The 21,039-nt window shown below is 38.9% G+C and overlaps 1 protein-coding gene across 3 annotated transcripts; it reads right to left on the bottom strand.

Annotated features, from left to right (window-relative positions):
• Positions 1–201: 201 nt before the first annotated feature.
• On the bottom strand, positions 202–20,828 carry pld2 (phospholipase D2). Of its 3 annotated transcripts, none has more exons than XM_085364432.1 (25): positions 20,563–20,828; positions 16,185–16,345; positions 15,970–16,097; positions 15,129–15,143; positions 14,275–14,417; positions 14,036–14,129; positions 13,865–13,930; positions 12,951–13,009; positions 12,610–12,855; positions 12,366–12,509; positions 12,197–12,280; positions 11,974–12,052; positions 11,738–11,848; positions 11,444–11,620; positions 11,201–11,357; positions 10,957–11,075; positions 10,418–10,531; positions 7,371–7,475; positions 6,933–7,021; positions 5,922–6,035; positions 5,361–5,407; positions 5,046–5,180; positions 3,205–3,358; positions 2,860–2,977; positions 202–2,745 (listed from the first exon to the last, which is right to left on the bottom strand). In XM_085364432.1, exons 2-25 carry the CDS (start codon positions 16,315–16,317, stop codon positions 2,521–2,523), a joined length of 2,856 nt encoding a protein of 951 aa, XP_085220558.1. In that variant the 5' UTR covers positions 16,318–16,345; positions 20,563–20,828; the 3' UTR covers positions 202–2,520. The 3 variants fall into 3 exon arrangements, with proteins under 3 accessions (XP_085220558.1, XP_085220557.1, XP_085220559.1); XM_085364431.1 differs by lacking the exon at positions 20,563–20,828 and adding an exon at positions 19,716–19,854; XM_085364433.1 differs by lacking the exons at positions 15,129–15,143; positions 20,563–20,828 and adding an exon at positions 19,716–19,854.
• Positions 20,829–21,039: the final 211 nt, after the last annotated feature.

The following is a 21,039-nucleotide window of genomic DNA, read 5'->3' as shown; positions in this document are numbered from 1 at the left end:
CTGTTTCTCTTGCCATGTGATAGACACGTCTAGACAGTCATTTTAGTTGCGTTAAGATTTTATACAGAATAGAAATGCATGCTGATACACATTTGAAAGTTTTATTTTTTAAATATATTAAATCCAGTTTGAATGCAGTCTTTTCTTTTTAAAAAGAAAGCACTAATGTTTACAAAAGTAATACAAGAGAAGGCTGAAAAAAGTAAATTTTTCAAACAGAGTAGATATTCGGATATAAAAAACAAGTTCATGTTAAAAAAAACCAGAATAAAATACAAGTTGCTCATAATTGCACTAACAAGACTAAGAATATTGGTCATCGCTCTCTACCCCTGAGTGTTAGTAACCCTATACATTAGTAATTATAAGGTAATGACATTGATCTACAGAGACAAGGTTTCACACAGTGACTCTCAGGAATGAATACAAACACATTTCAATGAGTAAGAAATTCATAAAAGTGGTTTGGGAATGCTGATTATTGGTCTATTAAAAATAAAATTCATGAGAGAAACCGTATAAGGTCACTTTTCGGTATATTACAGGCATTTCTGCAGAACTTAAAAGGAACACCAGTTAAGACAACCACTTTGGGCTGCAAGAAAGAGGGTAGAAAATATATATATGGAAGGGCTTATAGTGTCTTTTAATATCTTACATAGGTAAGCATCCATATTTCTAAACACAGATGCTTTAACTGAACAACAATCCTGTGAGACACTTCATGTAGACTTGGTCGCATGGGGCACCTGTCCCATTCACAGACAGCTTTGCAATGGAACCGCCAAGGTAATGTTTTTCACTCATAGGTGTGTGTCAGAAGCTCATACAACAGTCTGGATTATTCACTTAACTGTGATTTACTGTCATTGCATTGTTCTGGGTCATCTTTTATCTGGTCTCTTTAAAAGAAACATGTGCAAAGGCTCAACCCCCTTCCAGAACACACACACACACACACACACACACAGTAGTCATAACACTAGCACAAGGCTAGGAATATAAAACAGAGTCCCATTTACAAGTTTTACAGACTGGCCTTTATCCTCTTCTGCTGTTTGTTGCTGTAAAAAACTTGTGATGAAAGTGCATGTAATAAAACCTGGCCTAGTGCTTCAGATATTGAAAAATGAGTTACAGTTTTGCCCGAATGCACAATCTACAGTTGCAGAAAAATGTACATTCCCCCTCGCTTTGATTTTCCATCAACCCTTAGAATCCAATTCCTGTTTTTCTAAGGCACATACTGTACCTTACCCACTGTATTATTACATGATATCTCAGTCAATGCAATGACACAAAAGAGGTAAAGGTTTCCTGTCTATTTTCACCAGCAATGCTACAAATGTATCCAGTAGAAGACATTTAAAGACTTCCCAACAGCAGTCACGGCTTGGTCACAGCTCAAGGGAATGACATTTCAAAAAAACAGCCCCGTGATGCCCCAAAATGGCAATCAGTGAGAACGTGAAAACGACATCACGTCACAACTCAAGTCAGCGTTATGGCTAAAAATAGTGGACCTAAACAAACGGCTATGTCTGTGAGCAAATGTAACATACGGTACACATGAAAGATGCTGGACCCAACATAAAAATAGCTGAGATATTCAGTGGTCTCAAGTGGGCAGTGGAATGTTCTGTTCTGGACTGTCGACAGTATGGTGGGAAAAATTCACTAAGGTGTCATGGAGACTTAAAAAAATGCAACAATTAGCAGGAAATCAACCTAACACCCTTTAATTATCTTGTTCTGCTTTTCTTTCCGCTCTCACAGTTTCCCCACCTGATCATATATCCAGAAATGGTCAGCAGCCCTAGCAGAATATTAGCTTCCTTTTTCCCAGTGCACCATCCTGATTTAGTAAGTTGTACCTCTTATCAGCACTCTCCCTATTCTGCCCTATCCAGTCTTTATTTCAGCTACAATCCAGTCATCTCTTTATATCCGTCACCATAACAACCACAAATGTTCTGACAGATTTTCTGGCACTGCAGTGAGAGGTGAAGCCTCAGAGGGAGAGAGTGAGAGAAAAGAGACAGAGAGAGAGAGTCACCCACCCACCCAAAAATCGTGCACCAATAAATGTACACTATGTTCCCAGATCATGTGAGATGCTTGATTTCTAATACAACCTTGCAATCCTCTCCTGACTCATACATTCATTTATCTGTGCTCTGCACCGCCGCCAGACATGCAGATCAGATCACACTGAAGCTATTATAAAGCAGACATCACAAACAAATTGGTCAGCACAACCTAATATAGACAGGACATTGTAAAATTTGCATGTCAGTAGCTAACATCAGTCACATTAGCCCATTGTCAATCAAAAAGACAAAGTAATCATAAGTGGATCATTAATAAATTTGATAAGGGTAACACCTCTCTCCGCCTCTCACCATTCAAGTGCTGGTGCTGTAACTCCTTCTGTTTACTGTGCTGACAACAGGAAAGATGGTTGCAGTACAGCAGCAGTTGCATTGTCATGTAGTGGTCTGAACATGGCTGAGCTGCTGCTTATGTCCACAGCCCTACAGGAGCCATGCCTTCTTTAGTGTTCCGTGGAGGCAGCAAGTTTTCCTTACACAGGAACTTTAAGGGGAAATGGACCAGCACTCCTCGGATGGCCTTTAGTTCCTCTTTGGCCTGCTCGGGGTCTGTGTCACAGAGGCGAGCCACATTTAAATAGTCCCTCAGGGCTTGCATGCTATGGACACTGTTGCAGGGCAGGCACTTGAACACCTGTGATACAGTAGGGCCACAGAGCCAAGAAGAACAAAGAGCGGTGAGAGAAGTGAAAATACATATTGATACAATTAGATATATATATAAAAAGGTTTTTGGGTCAATTCACACCTTGTCATAAATGTTAACATTCGTTTTAGCAGTGTCATTCCAAACCAAGAAGAAGAACTCATCACTGATTGGATCGTCAATATTTATACTGGGGTCTGAAGCAGCTCCAACAAGAACCCTGGTATAGCAAAGAAAAGGCCAAAAATATTCAAATAACAGAAAAAAATATGGTTAAGTAATGACAAAACTGCACAGGTTTCCCATGCAGGATCAAATATTTTTGCTTGTCTGTGTGTAAAAAGAAGCCCATATACTTAGAGGTCTCACTCTCACATTTGTATCTTGTAGCAAAACTACATTAGACTATAAGTTGCTAATAAGTCATCAAGAGGCTTTTGCCCTGACCTGAAGCACTCTTTGCGTAGAGCAAGTGTCAGTGGTCCTGCCTGGTATTCCTCCCCTCCCATGATGGATGGGACCCTCTCTTCATCTTCCACAAATACTGCCAACTCACTGTCTCGGGAGCCCAGCATGCTACGGTCATTAATGTTGGCTGATCCTGGAGCAAAAACGGACAGTACAAGCATTTACAGTGTGTCCATTCAGAAGCATGATTCATGTAAAAAAATAAATTAATTAATTAATAATAATAATAAAATATATATATATATATATATATATATATATATATATATATATATATATATATATATATGTTTTAGCCTTATTTAAAATGAGTGCTGCTTTTTTTTTCTCTAGTTCTGCTTTATCTAATAGGTCCATGGACTGTTTAGAACATTTTGTTTATCTTTCTTCATGTATTAAGTGCAAAAGAAAAAAATACATAGAACCTATAGCCGACAACCTATAAGGTGTACAGAATATAGTGAGAAATCTCCAATGCATTCACGTCTATTTACTCTGGAGGAGGCTGTAAAATTTTGGAAATGGAGTTCAATATGTCAGCATGAGTCTCTAAAGCTCAAATCTGTCTAATGACAGAGATTCGGAGGTGATTTGTTGACAACATCCTGATTTTTTTTTTTTTAATTTTTTGCCGCTGTTAGCCTCTGTTAGTGAAACTTTCTTTGAAGTGGTTCTAACATTTTTGACCTCGGATATTTTCATACAGTGTGAAAATGTATTCAGACTCTTTATCAGAGTGATCTTTAGGACACTCTAGTCTAACATTAGCTAGCACAATGTTAGCATAACCAGCTGTTGTTGCCATTTAGTTGGCTAATTATCAGCTCTCCAGATATTGGAGGATCACATGTCTGATCTGCTGACAGTAAGTAACTGCAGCAGTATCGACATTAAATACGATTGTTTAAGCGTGTTTTTTTGTTAGAGCACTGACTTCAGTTCAGGAGATAAAACAAACGCATGACCCTTCATACCTTCTTGAGTCTAAAGGTGCAGACATAAATTACATTTGTCTCCACACCTATGAGTTCACTTCTCCTCCACCTTTGGCGTACTGTGTATGTAGCTGTCTCTACCCACATACATAAAACATGATTAAGCGGGACGGCGATGTTCATCTGAATCACTGTATTCAAGAGGGTGGGGTAACATGGTTAACTTCCATCGATTAGTGCCCGCTTCTATGTATTTTTAATGGATTACGTTTATGAGAATGCATCAGTTTGTTGGAAAACGTACTTACACACTAATCAATATTTATAAGTATGTTGTTGAGTATAATATTCTGTTTTTCTGTTCAACAAACTCAAAAAACAACTTCACTGTACCTTTAAGAATTCAGATAAATCTTTTTAAAAGGTAATACAAAGCTAACTGTCATCAATAGCTAGTGGGTTCCAGAGCACGTTTAAGCAAATGCAATCCCTCTGTTCCTCCCACAAAGACTTGCATGTGAATCTGCATATTCATATGGAGTAAGCCTAAAATCTTAAAGAGTGTAAGGCTAAACAATGAAAGAAAGAAAGAAAAAAGAATTCAAAAGTCATTGCACTCATCCATTTTTTAAGTCGTCCTATTTTTTTTATCTTTTTATATATAAATGACTGTATTCGTTCATATCCGTATTCTACAGTTAGAGGTGCTACTAAACTACATATAAAATGTATCGATTCAGTTTTATTGTTACACTGAAAGCCAAAAACACATTAAAAAAAATCATATCAGCTGCAGGCAGCATTATGTCATCATCATTTTGTCATGAACCTCTGTGATGACTCAAGGTCAGAATTATAATCCTTGAATGCCCAGCGGTGACTCACCAATGATATAGCAGCGGTCATCAGCAATGAGGGTCTTGCTGTGAACATAGATGAGCTCTGTGACAGGTGACTCGGAGAGCTGGGCATGCGTCCTCAATCCACACAGTGTGATGTACTCTGTCCACTGATCCTTCACTGCAGGCCAGAGCAGAATCACATTATTTACATGAGATGATGTGAAGTGAAGACCAGTAGAGTCAATTTAAAGGAACAACTCAAGGGGAAGGAAAGATGCATGTTAGCCAGGCAGCAAAGGCTGATGTCAGGCTGATTTCCGAGGTCTAACAAAGCAGGTAAGTGACAAAAAAAACTTACATTCGCTTAGTCTTGACAGGATGGAGAACTCCCCTCGGCACATGGTCCTAGGATGACAGAATAAAACCTTACATTAAGAAAGCCAGCCAGCATAAGGGGAAATAATTTAGGAATCTCACAAAAAAAACCCCAAAAATATCTAGAGCATATACAGAGAGTACACTTCTGGGCATAACATCAAAGGCAGATTTGGAAATGTGATGGATGATAGTGAAACCATAACATGGCCATGCTGCATTCTGGCAATAACAACATGCTGACAAAGCTGATTAAGCAACATCACTCAATGTAATATGTAATATGACTCGATATGCTCTATTCCAGTTGGACCAGTTGATTGATAGAAACCTTACATGCATGGTAGCTACCCCAACTTCCATTACCAGTTTTATTGACATGTCTTATGCATTTTCTATCAGTGACATTTCTGCTCAATCAGAAATATGTCTTTAAACCAGACGAAGCTGAGAAGTCTTGTTTTTACTGTGGCTTTCATAAGTTGTAGTGCTTGCTGATGTGTGGGCTGAGTGCAGAGTGCTAATGGGCGGAAAAGGCTCTCACCTGTAAGTGAAGTGCAGAATAGCTTGAATGGCATTTCCACCTCCTGTACTGATGTCTCCTTCAAATCCAGGAAGCAGAGGCACCACCACATACACCCTGTACTTCTTCTTTTCTCTGAAAAAACACAACATCAACACTGTACATTGTACTCTGCAGATAAAAGATGAGGTCTAATGTATATTTCTATTTGGTTTTGTTATTTCTTTGAACTAAACATTTTGTTTCAAATGTGTACCCCCAGTTTACCAGCTCAGTGATATTTGCATTTGTTCTTACATGTCTTGTCTTAACTTCTTTCACAAACTGCTGTTTTAAAGCCACAGCTTTTATAAACATTTCAATGCAACATGGAAAAAAAACACAAGATAAATCTGATGGCATGCAAGGACCTGAGCGAGTTTCTGCTGAATTACAAAGTATGGAGCTAAATCATGGTCAAAAGTTTTACTCATTTCAAAAAGGTGATTTGAAGTTGAAATTCTTTTTGATATAAAAATAATTTGAATAAATTATTTGTTTTCATGGAAATGACTTTTTTTTTTAGTTTCATTTTTTTCAGCTTCAAATTTTATTTTCTGTTACAAATTAATTTGTTTTTTCAGTTTCGGGCCTTTTCCCCCCGCTTTTTTTCATTTGTCAAACTTTTGACCCTGATTTTGTGTTGTGGGCATGTGTCAAGTGGGCGAGGCATGGGCAGGGCATACACTAATGATTGACAGCCGCTGTCACACATCGTTACAAGTTAAAAATGAGCATCTTAGCTGAAGATGGCCACTGCTCCTTCATGGGATGCTGCTGGCCAACAAGTAAGAAACACTTGTAACTGTTGTATGTGTGTCTGAGCTGATAGAATTCAGCTACTTCTGCTTCTTAAAATTGCCCAGGGACTGCAGATGGAAATTAGCTAGTAGCTAAATCTGGTACAAAACATATTTAATGAATGCATTTTGTACACAGCCCTTCCGAAAGACAATAGACAAATATTAGAAAACCAACACACTCAAATCATACCTGTAGGCACGCAGAATTCGATTCACGATTGCATCACCAATGCCATTATGGACAGTCTTCTGGTCGGAACAGCTGATGAAGAACTGGTTCTAAGGGCAGAGGCAAGGCAGATGGTGGCTCAGTATGAGGTGAGGGCCAAAGCTAGCAGGTAGCTGGCAATGAAGGAAGTGGGCTTTGGATATACTCAGATTCAGGAAAAGTCATTACAGTAGGCATGCTGGTAAACAGATTTGTTTTTTCCAAATCAGAGCCTATTCTTGGGCAACATATTTGCGATTACGGTGACAATTTTGTCCCAATGGGAGCCCTGACTGTATCACTGCTGTCTAAACCATATTAAGGCACAGCGAGCCTTAATATGGTTTAGACAGGATGACACACTGCCTGCTTAAAGATGTACATTTATCTGTAAAGTGCTACAATGTTAATCTTAATTACCTCGATGTAGATGTAGTGTTCACTCTTGTTGATGGTGTCGATGTAGGCGTTATGGATTGAGCTCTCACAGGTTCCAGTTGACCAACGATCAGCAGAGCGCAGCACCTGAGAAAACCCCAAAAATTCAACTTAGCACTGGATATACTTATAAATCATGCATATATTTTATCTCTTTTCAATGGTGTCATTTTACTATTACTGTGGATATTCACCATTGCAATCACACTTACATATCATATTACCATGGACATGTAAATTCGCCCATTTCTATGAATTTTAATAGGATACTTAACAGAAGAAATGGAGCAGATGCACAAAAAGGGAGCGCACCTCTTAAAGTTTGAAGACAGATTGTGTAATCTGAGGCAATGAGCCTGAAACCTGAATAAAGCAGCTACAGAACCTGATAGGAAAGCTACAACATAATGGGGAGCAAGGGTTATGGTTACAGGCCACCATCCACAATAGAAGTATCTGTTACTGGACACTCACTGATTGAGCGGTTTTAACTGCAGCATGTAACACTGGCTAAAAATACTGATTAAATACAGTTCTAACATATTGTCATCTTGTTTTTGAATTATTCTAACAAAACAAGCATCTTCACAAAGTTGCTAACGCACCATCTTTAGCAATATATTATTATTTTATTATTCTGTTAAGGGGATATCTGCTAGTTGTGCTGCTTATGCTGGTGTCTCTCTGGACCATAGATCCTATGAAGCCTGTTGCAAATGAGATACTGCCACTTGTAATCCCACTCTGTCCTTGGCATTGCATTTGTTTTCTCTGGCTTTACTAAACAGGATAAATATGTTGGAAGTAGTTTTGTTCTACAGGCTTTACTTTTGTTCCACCATCTGCCATAGCACAAAAAAAAAAAAAAAACCCAGCAAATACTGAATAGCTGCATTTCCAACACTAGAACAGTGTCTCTTTGTTGTAGCACAGAAATACCCATCTGATTTCCTCTGTAAGATCTGACCTGGCAGCACAAAAGAATAAATTCATGTAAAAGTCAGTAGAGGTCTTTCATTCTTGGCTTGTTTACAGCAATTAAGGTCTTAAATAATTATTCAATAAGAATACAGTATACATATGACCAACAGCAACGTTTCATTAATGTGCACTCTACATGTTTTCAATTCTTCTTGCCGTCTTAACAGTGATGTTGAAAGCTCTCTTTACACCATGTCATTATAGCTTGGAGCTGTGTGACACAAAAAGTCTTTCATATGAGCACTGGCAGCTAGAGGCAAAGTCTTTGTGTTTTCCCGTATCCAAGGTTGACCTTCTGTGTAGGAGAACCCAGTTTCTATCAAGCTCTAGTGTGAAGCCTACAGTCCTGTGCAAATGAAAGTACAGACTCTTTTAGTTCTAAGGTTTTACATATCAGACAGAATAAAAAAAATTATCTGGTTCAAGCTAGCCTGCCCAAATAATCACCGCACCACCACCATGCATGACAGTGAGGTGTGACAGTATGAGGTGTGTGGTCTGATCTGCCGTGTCTGGTTTATGCTAAATCTGTAGAGTCTGCACACTCGGACACTGGAGGGAATTTGCTGGGACATCCACTCCTGGGAAGATTGGGGGCTATCTTTAATATTTTCCACTTGTGAATAATCTTTGTCACTGTACAAACATGGACTTCAGATTGTAAGGAAATGACCTTAAAAACCTTCCCAGATTGATAGGCAGCAACAACTTGCTTCTCTACTGGAGGTGCTCACACTTACTGATGATTAGTTAATGAAGTGCACTTGATTAGCAGCACCTGGCTGCTACTTACCCTCGTAATTCCTATGGAAGCAGTAAGATTGTACTAAGTTTTTCACACACTGCTTTTCATTTTGGCTTCATTTTTGTTCACTAAATAATGACAGGGTAATAAGTCATGTTTTGAAGTTCATCTGAGATTGCATTTAAATAACTGTGCAATGATGAGGTTTCTCTTGTTACATAAAACATTAGAAATGAAAGGGGTTACACTTTCTTTTGCACATGACTGAACTGCTGAAACAGAACTGTGGAAAGTTTTACAACCAGCTACAGTTCTGCAGCAAATATGTAAGCAGTGATGAATAAAACTATTATATAATAATATAATAATAAATACTTATATAATGTATCTAGCATGCTAATGTCACATCATATGCACGAAGGCTCACATCTTAACCTGTCAGTGTTTTGACGACAATGTATGAAAGGGCTAAAAAGGTGCTCTTTGGACTGCAGGAAAGATCTGAAAAACCTATGTAAACATAAGCAGAGTCATTAAAGAAGGATTTTAACACTGCCCGTGTAAACAACACATTCCTCTCAAATGGAAAAGTCTAGGCTTTATTAAGTGATTATAATCAATTAAATTTGGATTACAACAAAGTTAAAGGACCACAACAACCAAAGTGGTTCCAGTATGTTTTCCTGCGTGCTATCCTTGGCAATAGATGAGAATATGCTGGGCACTAATGATTGATTGATTTGTTCATGCTTTTGGAAACTATACTCAGCAGCTGTGGGAGGCACAGTGAAAGAGTTAGAGCCACTAACCTGTTTAAGATTACTTGCTCCTTGTATAATTGACAGCATATAAAGAAAATGGTCATGTTGACCAAAATGATATGTTGTTTTACTTTAAAGCCCACAAAATTCACAATTTAATTTGCATAATATGAATTTGCACATCTGTGCTGTTGTCAGCAACCTGGAACACACAACAAGCAAACAGCTCCAGATACAGAGTCCACCAGCATGTTGCTGTTGTTGTGGCTCTGCAAATTACCAGCTGGCTAACGCATCACATTAGCGTTACTACTGGTGATTTAAGCAAATTGGAAAAAAATATAGTTCTCAGAGGGCCATGGAAGTGGGTAGTTACCCACAGGGAATTCCTGGAACTGTTTAATCTTAAAGCACCTAAAACATACCCTGACCACAGTAGCACATATGTGGGCCTATCTGTGAGCAAAAAGACTAGAACTTTAAAAATTTTATATTTACACAGATGTTGACGTCATCTTGAGTCTGTGTGTGAATATACATACCTGCACTTTGGCTTTCTTGGACCCAGGCACAGTGAATGGCAGAGAGTCAGCAGTGGAATGAGACTTGGGGAGTAGGTAAGGGTAGAAGTCGTCTTTGTACTTGATTTTGAAGATCTGAAGAGGACAGAAAAAATGAATCAATTTCAGTTTTGTCACTTTCCTGTTACTCATGTTTCCAAAGCATTGCTTAAAGGTTTTTAAGCAATACTTCTAATGGAAACATGAGGGTTGGGGATGTTTTTGTTTTTTTTAGGACTTACTGTATGAGTCATATTACCACACAGGATACAAGGTCCAAGTCAGTAATACAGGAGTCTGATTATTTTAAGCTCTGTTTTAGTAAAGATCACCTATTTTCAATCCAATGTTTCAGTTTCACAACTTTGGATATTTATAGTATAAATGTTAAACCAACCTGTAGCTTGTACACCTATAGACTCATTTGTAAAGCAAAAGTGATGTTTACAATATACATATAGATATTTAAAGATCAATGTTAAAACTATTGCTGTTTAACACAGCTTTCTTTTGTGTCTGACCTTGGTAAAATTCCAGCGCTGGATGAAGTGGCGGGCTACATCCCTGGCAGCTTTGCCATGAAAAGCTGCAGACAGGTCACGCCACGGCATGCGAGGAACTGTAGTACGATCAATGTTATCTGACAAGATAAAAGAGGGGGGAAAGGAAGCAAAAAAACCCCAAAACAAGTCTTTCATCTCTCTGTTCAGGCATTGTCAGTGTATGTGTGTGCATGAGCTGCTGAAAGAAATTTAGATAGAGTACCTTCAAATGGTCTATCCAGCTGGACCCAGTCTCTCTTGATAAAGTTATTGTAATCTTTGCCAAGCCACAGTTTAGTGTTACCAGTCAAATCATGTGGGTCCTGCTCTCCTTGCTTATCTGGCTCAGATGTTTTAGAGCCACCAGCCATACCATTGCCCTGGATAACAGAGTCATCCATTACAGTCTGTACGGTTCACAGTACATTCTTACATCTACATCGTTCCTCGTTTCGCCTTCAGTTACCCCGTCGGTCGTCTCTGTCAAACCAAGGTCAGTTAGGTGATGCTGGCTGTCATCCCATCTCCCAAAAGCCAGGTCAAGCCCCCCTACAAAGGCTACTGTTTGGTCAATGGCCACCATCTTCTCATGGTGAGCCCACAGAAACACCACAGAAGACACGTGGTCAGGATGCCGCATCACCTGACGGATCAGTGGGTAAAACTGGTGTTAAAATGTGCATTCAGGGCTCTTTTGACAGTTATTTGTGTCCCTCCTCTCCTACTACTCTACAAGACATTGTGCAGAGAAGTGAAAGACCTTGATGTTTGGGTGCATATTCATTAGAGTCCTCTTGCTGTGCTCACTATTGATGCCAAGTGCCATCTCTACCTCTTTGTACAGCAGTACACACACTTTGACTCCCATTTCCTGCAGAAACAGGTTCATTTAAAGTAATGTTATTTAAAAAAAACTCTACAAATTATATACATTTTGAAAAAGAAGAAGAAAAAAAAACAAGATGGCAACAAAAACAAGACAGAGAGACTCCCTACTGCTTTGCGTTTGAGGATCTCATCGAGCCGCCAGTAGTAGTTAGTTGCTGGTCTCTTTAGGAAGACTTCAGGACTGAGCCTGTGAAAAAAGCCCAAAAAAAACCAAAAAAAACCAAAACGCGCACACACACACAGAATACGTTTCCAGGTTTAACTAAAATATTGAAAAATTATAGTTACATAAAGATTTTGATCAGCAAATCCAGACATTTTTGACACCTACCACCAATCTGTGATGAAAATCTCCTCCTTGGCTTGTTCGAGAGCATCAGCCAGGTCAGCGAAGTAACCACTTCCATTCACATACCTTCAAATAATGAAAGGTAAATTGAGGACAAATCCTAAAAGATTATTGGAATTATTACAAATATGAGCCAGACTACATAACTGACCATTTAGTGAGCGTGTTCTCCCGCGGTGGAGCGAATCCTTCGAAGCGTTGCGTTTTGAGAAAGTCACATGTTTCTGCCAGATGCTTGATTTCAGAATTCCACCATTGACTTTGCCTATAGCCGTTGCACTTGATAATCAAATTCCTGATTAAAAGGATTAAAAGCACAAAGGCAATACGTGCATCACAAACACAGCAAAAACACGCAAAACTCAGTACATATAATACACAAAGACCTGACCTACCGATTAAAGTTCTCAAAGCACACTCCATATTTGGTGCCTGTGTCAGCACGACCCACTTTTGTTTTGAACTCTGGATCAAACAGCAGCACAAAGTCGATGCTGCCACTATCTCGTTTCATGTACAACAGGAAAGAGTCTTTCACCACCAGCCAGCGGCGTGACCAGCGGAAGCAGATCTGATGATGGCCTATACAGTTCAGGCCTAGGATTCGGTGACCCCCTGACCTCTTCAAGATATATCCCTCCCTGAGTCAAGATCAGACATATTATGCAATGAACACCTGCCATACCCTTATTCACTCCCAACCCACTAAAATACATGAGCTCAGTGTTTTGCTTACAAGCCCTTGGGTCCAAGATCAGAGACAAAGGAGAGGGGACTGATGGAGAGGAACTCCAGCTGCAAAACAAAATATAACTCAAAATGCAGTCATTTTACTTGAGATTTACTTTGTATGTCGAGATGGTACAATGAAAAGTCTTGAGCCACTTCCCTTTTCTTTGTATTTTGCTAGAAACATTAGAAATAGGTGCAACAATTTATTTAAAAATGTCCAAACATACATGGGAGTACAGTATAAAAATCAAGAAAATCAGGTACTGTACAATTCTAACAAGCTTCAAAGTCAATATTTGGTCATATTTTGTCCAACTCATGACTGAGAGTGTTCCACTGTGGGTTTTTCTATCCACGTATCCTTTGCTGCATTGGCATAAACCTGTTGCCAATTAGAGGCTTTCTAGATGGGTATTGTATGGTGAATCAAAATGTGAAAGAATTTTTCTGTGTTCGTGCCAAGTTTTAGACTAATAGCTTTGTGGGAATCATTTTGTTGTTGCAAAAACATCATTTCATTCTTGTAAGACTATGTTATCTTTTGCATTTTTGGTAGATTCATTTTATGAAAGTGGGTTAAATTATGTGTTTTTATGACAGGCTGCCTGACACAATTTAAAACCGATTCTTTGTTAAGTTGTCTGTTAAGTGTAGACAACACTGGTTCATTCCTTGGGTTAGGTGCATCTTTTGTACTTGAATGATGTACTTGAATGATGAATAGGTATGCGTTAAGTGTCTTAACAAACAAAAAGACATTTCTCTAAAAATAGTCAGGTACTAGGACTGAAAATGTATGAAAAATCAGCCATTTTTAAAGAATATCTTGAAAAGGTCTGGGTCCTTGGAAGCAAAATATACAGAGGGCTGATTTAAAACTTTTGCAATGTAGTGTATATATTATTCACCCATGCTTACCATGCTGCTATCATTTTTACAGAATGTGTTCTCCAGTAGACAATTCAGGTACTCCTCAAGGTATTTCTGCATTAGAAGAGCACATATTTACAATTTACTTACCAGCTGCTACTTGTAAAATTATGTGATGCTTCAAAATATGTTCAGTGTGTGGAAGACTGATTTATATACCACTTTGCTGGAGGTTCTTCTGGCCCACTCAGTCCCATGTAGGCTGGGCATTTCCTCCGACATATTTCTCAGCTGCTGCCTCTCCTTTGCAAATCTTTGAGGAAAATTTGAATATTCAAAAACATTCTGCGCTTGAGAGAACTGCCATAAAAAAAGCTCAAAACAAACAATTACTCAGATTTCAACTGCATTAAGAGAGAGAGGACAAGTTGCACAGTTAAATCGATCAGCACACCAACCTTCCAATAGGCAGTAAATGAAGCATCATCTTGTGCTTGTAAAGGTCGCGATGCACCTCCTGAAAGTTCTTGTACTTCCTCTTTATAGTCCAGTGGAACTGGCCATGTGTTAGATGCAATGTATACAGGGTCCCAATACTAACCTGGAGGGACATCATTGATATCATACAAAAACACAAGTGTGGTGGTGAAAAAGGGGAACCACCAAATGGCAAAAATTTGAGTGATTTGAATGGAATAGAATTTTTCTTATTAGCTCTTGTTTTCATAGCAACTGGACTGTGTTTTGCCAGCCACAGCTTTAACGTAGTTCCCAGTAAGAAAGAAAGCCACAATTTGAATAGACAGATGAATTTATCTCTAAATCACTTACTTGGAAGATAAGAGTTAAGACACCCAAAGTCCTTTTTAATTGCCATTTTGTAAGTGCTGCAGATCAAAGATGAACCAGGAAGTAGCGTAAATGTTTTTTTTGTTTCATATCCTCCTGAGAACCTATGTCCTCATATGGAGAAATTACATTTAGGCTTTTACGCACGTTCTACTTCATTCTACTCAATAAAGTGTTTTACACTTTGTAAAAATAAAAAAGAATGACCCCAAAAAGTTGATTCTGTTCATCTGGACAGTGAAGAAGTCACTTTCTCCCACTGAAAATACTTTACTGTGTTGTAAAATAAACCCACTGTTTCCACATGCAGACAGTTTTTATAATCAGCTAATCCCAAATAGCTAAGATTAAAAATGCATTAAAAAAAAGTTTGGGTTTCCGGAGGATATAAGCAAATCAGGCAAGACATTTAGCATGTGGATTGGATTAAAACACGTAGAAACAAGTTTCTAATTCTACTTACATTCACCGTTCTGGACTGTGGGAGAAAGAAAATCAGAGAATGTGGATACCAGAACATGGAAAGTATATGCAAACTGACTGAGCCATCCAACTAAAACTCAGGAGTTAACTTACAAATAAAGTGACATGAAGATCAGTACTTGTTAAGATACCCATGAACTTCTGCTTTTTAATATAAATGACTATGTAGAAATAAATGTGACTGACTGTTTCATGGTCATATGGTTGGTTTCAGATCACTTAAATATTATCTTTAGGACTCATTCAACAACAGTCATAATAAAATTCACCACAAATGAAATTCTGCTGTTAATCATTTTGAATGCGAAAGAAATTTGATTTAAATGACTTTGAACGTGGCATGGTTGTTGTCTCTGGTGCCTTGCATCCATGGTTCAGGCTGCTGGTGGTAGTGGTGTAATGGAATGGGGGGGTATTTTCTTGTCACACTTTGAGCCCCGTACTACCAAGTGAGCATCATTTAAGCACCACTGAGCATTGCTGCTGGCCATGTTGATCCCTTTATGGCCAAAGTGACAGCACACTGTAAAACCCTGAAACAGCCTGCTCAGTAGCAATAAAGTTTTCTTTTGTAATTTTATCGCTCCTTTTGCTTCACTATGACTTAACGTCATGGCAAAGTAGTCAAATTTATCCCTGGCATGTCCTGAGTCAAAATCGAAAATGGGATTGTCTGTTGTTACACAGTTGTAAAGAGTTACTTATTAAGCATAAGTGTGTGTGTTTTCACTTTGGGCCCATCAAGAGCTTTCTATAAAGATTCATTAGTATCCCAAAAAGAAAAAAATGTAAAGGGTATTTTTGTAAGTTTATGGAGGTACCCTTGAGCGTGTAGTGTGCTTCTCTGTGTTGTCCAGTCTGCATTTAACAGGAACATCAGGGATGAAATAAGGTATACCCTTATCTTCTATTTCGGAAAGACGATGCACCACGATGAAAGGACGTCCTTCTGCGATTTGAAAAATTGAAGCAATCAAGAAAAATGGTTTTCTGGGAGCTTCTATCTTAAACTAAATTCATTTTCGTCGTTTCTCACCACTGCGCGACATGAGGCCATCTAGCTCGTCTTTAGTCAAATCGTGGCAGTCGTGTGAGAAGCGTCGTCTATTAAGGCTTTGGGCAGCTGCGCTCTCTGCCAACGGCTCGATCACGTCCTCTGGACTGGCCATAGCTCTGTTGCACAAATGATCAAATGCCCTGGTGAGAAGACAAAAGAAAACAGTCCAGAGATCAAAGACATGTGAAACTGTGGCCTTTCTCGTGATATAGATCATAGCAAAATCGGATTTTAAAGCAAGAGTATCTGACTTCAGATTTTCTGTAGGAAAAGTAGTAATAAAGGCAATAATACAGACCTGTAACCACAAACATGTCAGCTTTAAAACAGACAGAGAGATGCAGTTTAAGTGTTTGATGCTTAGCAAAATCCGTCAGTGTGATCATGACCTTGAAGTGAATCTAATGCTCAATAATGATGACATATCATGATTGCTCAACAGGGGGAATTCAAGGACAACCACCATTATCACTTCTGTAAAAACAGACTGCTTTAGATATCACTTGCATGAAAATAGAAAGTAAACTGGAAATGTTTGTCAGCAGCGACCTGCTAGGCAAGTCGTTTATGTCAAAACATATGAGAAGTTTAGGACAAGGTTACTGGTGAAAAAAAGGGTGTGTGAAACCCTTTGTGTTGCATGTTGGTAAATGTAGAATAGCTGAATGTTTCCTGGAAAACGAGGCTTAAGAAAAAAGAGGGAGGGAGCCTGTCTCTGTTAAGGAGAGAGAGTTTGAAACAAGGGTAAGAAAGAAAGAAGCATAATCTGCGTCTGCATTCTTTTTATCAGAAACGTGACTTTCCACTTCCACTACAAGCTACACAGGATCATGTGTAGCAAAAACAGGTTCAGGAAGAATAATAATTGAAGATCCCGTCACAATTACTGTGTCGGGCGTAAACTAGCATCTACTAATAAGGAGACTAAGAGTGAAAACAAAAGGAAATGTGACAGATGAGCTTAATAATCAGCACTTTGTGGCCAAGATTTCTTTCCACTTTTTGCTCATGTAATGAATCAAAAGCACTGCTGTTGAAGAGATCTGCACATTTGCACAGTGTATTCATCCCAAATGTGTCATCTGTACAGCCAGGTTTTTTTAAATATAGATCACCACTGCGTATATGTTGTATTCGTATAAGCTTTTTTGTCTTGACAACAATCTGGTTTAGAATTTAATCCCATTAGGACGGATCTTCCCCACCTTTGCTTCCCAAGAAAGCACAAGTGACATTTTAATTGCTGTGGAAAAAAATCTCCACACTAAGGCCATACTCAATTTCGGCTATTTCAATTTATACTTTTGACTTTTTTTGGTTATTTCCACTTATGGAGCTGGATCTTTTTAAGACACTCACATGTGAGATCTTTGGTGTTTCCACACACTTTTAGGTGTTATACTTTCGTATGAAAGACTTGCTCACACTTGTCCCTAAGCAAGCAAGACGCACAATACAGAGGTAAACATGATAAAAACTAAACCAAAACAGATATTTCTCATTAAGTACCAAACCCAACTAGCTGCTGTTATCTGTTTACATTTTGAAGGACTAAAGTGTTAAGTGTTGACTTAACGTGATTTCCCTGCATTTTGCATGTCTGAGTCAAACTTTACCTACACTGTTTGCTCAGGTTACTTTCACGGTAAATACTACACTATACCCACACTGTGTTTTATAAAACATGAGACTAATCAAATTGGAATGCTGTGACTGGCTGAGAAGTAAGCTATTAGCAAGAGTCCAATGATCGCAATCCTTTAAACACACACGCTATGTGTCAAGAACAATGTGGCTTTGTTTGTGTGTATGTGTGGGGTGCAATGGATGACTTTTATCTCTCAGCAGTACCGACTCTGGAGCAATTACAAATACTATCAAACACACTGATAGCAGTGCTGTGTTGAATTCAAAACATATTTTGTGTTTGTTTGGATAATGAAAAGGCAGGAGGTGAGTTCAAATCCACCATCTAGTTGGAGCCTTTCTGTGTGGAGTTTGTATGTTCTCCATGGGTACTCCAGCTTCATCGCGCAGCCCAAAGGCATGCAGTCACTGCGGTTATGTGTGAATTTCTCTATGAATGGCTGTCTGTCTCTCTGTGTCGGCCCTGTGACAGACTGACTACCTGCACCCTGCCTTTTGCCCTGTGACAGCTGAAATAGGCTCCAGCTTCCAGAAATTGAATGGATAAGTGGAAGAAAATCTATGGATAAAGGGATAAATAAGGAGATTCCTGACTTTGCTGACTCCCAGTGGTTATCTCAAACAATGACACCTGGCAAGGGAAGGGAAATGTTAGGAGACGATCAGCAAAACAATCACACTTCACATAGCAGCTTAATTCCATGCAGTTTTCACTGATGGCCTCAACTAGATAAGGATGGCACACCCTGCAATGATGATGTACAATCTGACATCACAGCTGGGTGCGTGTACAGGTGCAGCAGTGTACCTCTGACAATCCTTCACCTGCAACCTTCCCCCTCCGTTTTTTAAGCTGTTTGCATACCCATCATATTTTCTTTTTCTTTTAAACATCATTCATCAGCTCTTCAGCCTGAACATCAGCTGACCTATTTAAAAAATGGTCTTCCCTTGATTAAGGGGAAGTTGTGCTTTGCATACGTGATTTTTAAAATGAATTTGTATGGGAAATCTACGGACCGACTCTAATACTTGAAATGTGCAATTCACTTGTATTTTTATTTTTATTCCTATTTATTCTATTTATCCCCTTCGTATATTTTATTTATATTGTCTCTGTATTTATATATATGTGTGTGTGTATAACTCTGTAACTTCTGTCGGTGCTGTGCTTTTTTGGAAATCGAATTTCCCAGAGGAACCCACCCGAGGGATTAATAAAGTTCTATCTTATCTTATCTTATCTTAAAACGTGCAACCAAGTGACAGAAGACAATTGTTAGTCATCAACTTGATGACTGAAACAACAGCGCTGAGTCAACACTTGCTTACCATCAGCATTTTCCCCCAAAACTGTGCTGTGGCTAAGAATAGTCCGCCTGATCACGTTTTTAAAGCGTTAGGGCAAAAAGTCAGTGTTTAAAAAAACGTCTTAAAGAAAGACAAAGAGAGAAATAAAACAAACATCTGATGGAGTTTTCTTAAGCACACACCCTAATCTACACTAACAAAAATCACTTTTTAATTTTTTCGCCAAAGACAAAGCATCTATAAGCAGCAAAGTCTACTTAAGACTCCAGGCTGGAAAAGCTGAAGGCTAAGTTTTGGCGTCTCCACCCTTTCCCTGTTTCCCTACTACAGCCACAATCCACAAAGAGACTCGGTGTAGTTTTAAAAAAAAAAACTTCCCATATAAAGACATCTGTTGGAAACAAAACATAGATTTAAGCGCGGCACTAATAGGATCGCCGTATTCCTTATCTCTACCTGCGAGTTTGCAGCTGGACAATCCACACTCGTCAGTACTGCGACAACACAGCGGGTGGAAATAGAAGTCCGACATAGGCCTGAAAAAATACTTACTGTCAGCTAAGTTCGAGCCACGGATCGGCTCACGGCGGCTCCACACTCAGGGCGAAGAGCTTAAAGAGTCATTCAAAGTAACAAAAATGTTTCATTGTAGCCCAACCGGAGTATCAGAGAAGAGTTCATCAGTGTTAACCGTGGGTGATGCACGCTTTAGTCCCACCCACATTATTACTGGCTGTCCGATGGGACAGCGTGAGGGAAAAGATAACGTGGAAATGGTTTCTGCTGCTTTGCCACTGTTATTAGGTAAATCATACTATGTCCCTTTTTATTCTTATATGGAAAAGAGCCCGGTGATGTTCGGAATTTTGACACAAAACAAACAATGACTTCCTCCCCCTCCGGTACCTGCGGCTGTGTACATAGCAGGCGCATTCATGGACTTAGTTCACGTTACTGACGTGTGGACTGCCACAATTATCAAACACGAACACAAGTCCCGATTTCATACTTGTCAGGAAACATATATGCAGGAATTCAGATACACGAGAAGGGAGTAGGCGGCACGTATGCCATTTTCATGAGAATCACGTAAGGTATCAGGAGACTTCCGATTATATATATATATTTTATTTTATCCGACGAGATACCAAAATTTACATCTAAAACGCGTTTTTAGGACAAACCAACAATGTGTTTTGTACAGTTTTATTTAGAATAAAAAACTGTACAAACTTTAACGTTGAAGTGGGACACCGGAAGTACATGTTACGTGAGCATCAACTAAAATCAACCAGATTTAACTTTCATTCTAGTTTTATCTGTATTCCTATTTTCGAAGATAAACCGTGCATTATTAGATTAAACGAACAGAGGTATGGCATTTTCATATTGCTAGTACCTAAAAAAAGAGTTGATGACTCACGCCCATGCAAAGTGAGCGAAATCTGGAGAGTTGTTTGCATGTTAACCATAAACCAGCTTCCTCAGCCACAGCCCCGCCTGACAGGTTGGAGAAATAATTGAAATGACTAAAAAGACTTTCCGGACTGGTTTTCGAAACAGGTACAGGTTTTAGATGACAGCACACATGCCTAGCCTGTAGCTGAAGTTGCACACGCTGAGAGAAAACAGTAACAATGTAACAGCTGAACTTTAGACTTGCTGTATCTAAAGCAAACATACTTCTAGGACTTGATATTAAAAACACAGGCGTGAAAGGTTTGGTTTTTACCTTTTGAGTTTGATTTTTTCTTTTCTTTTTTTACAATCTTGGTTTAAACAGTGATGTGACAGGTTGATGTTTTCGGGAAAATCAAAGACAACTCCAAAAACTGGTTAACAAAGTATCCCTAGTGCAACTTTCCACCACATGGAG

Source organism: Diplotaxodon limnothrissa, linkage group LG10 (genome assembly GCF_057381915.1).
Source record: "Diplotaxodon limnothrissa isolate DT_005_m linkage group LG10, D_limnothrissa_male_GT1.1, whole genome shotgun sequence".
In the NCBI taxonomy this organism is placed as follows: Eukaryota; Metazoa; Chordata; class Actinopteri; order Cichliformes; family Cichlidae; genus Diplotaxodon; species Diplotaxodon limnothrissa.
This window is presented reverse-complemented; position numbering and strand designations above follow the sequence as displayed.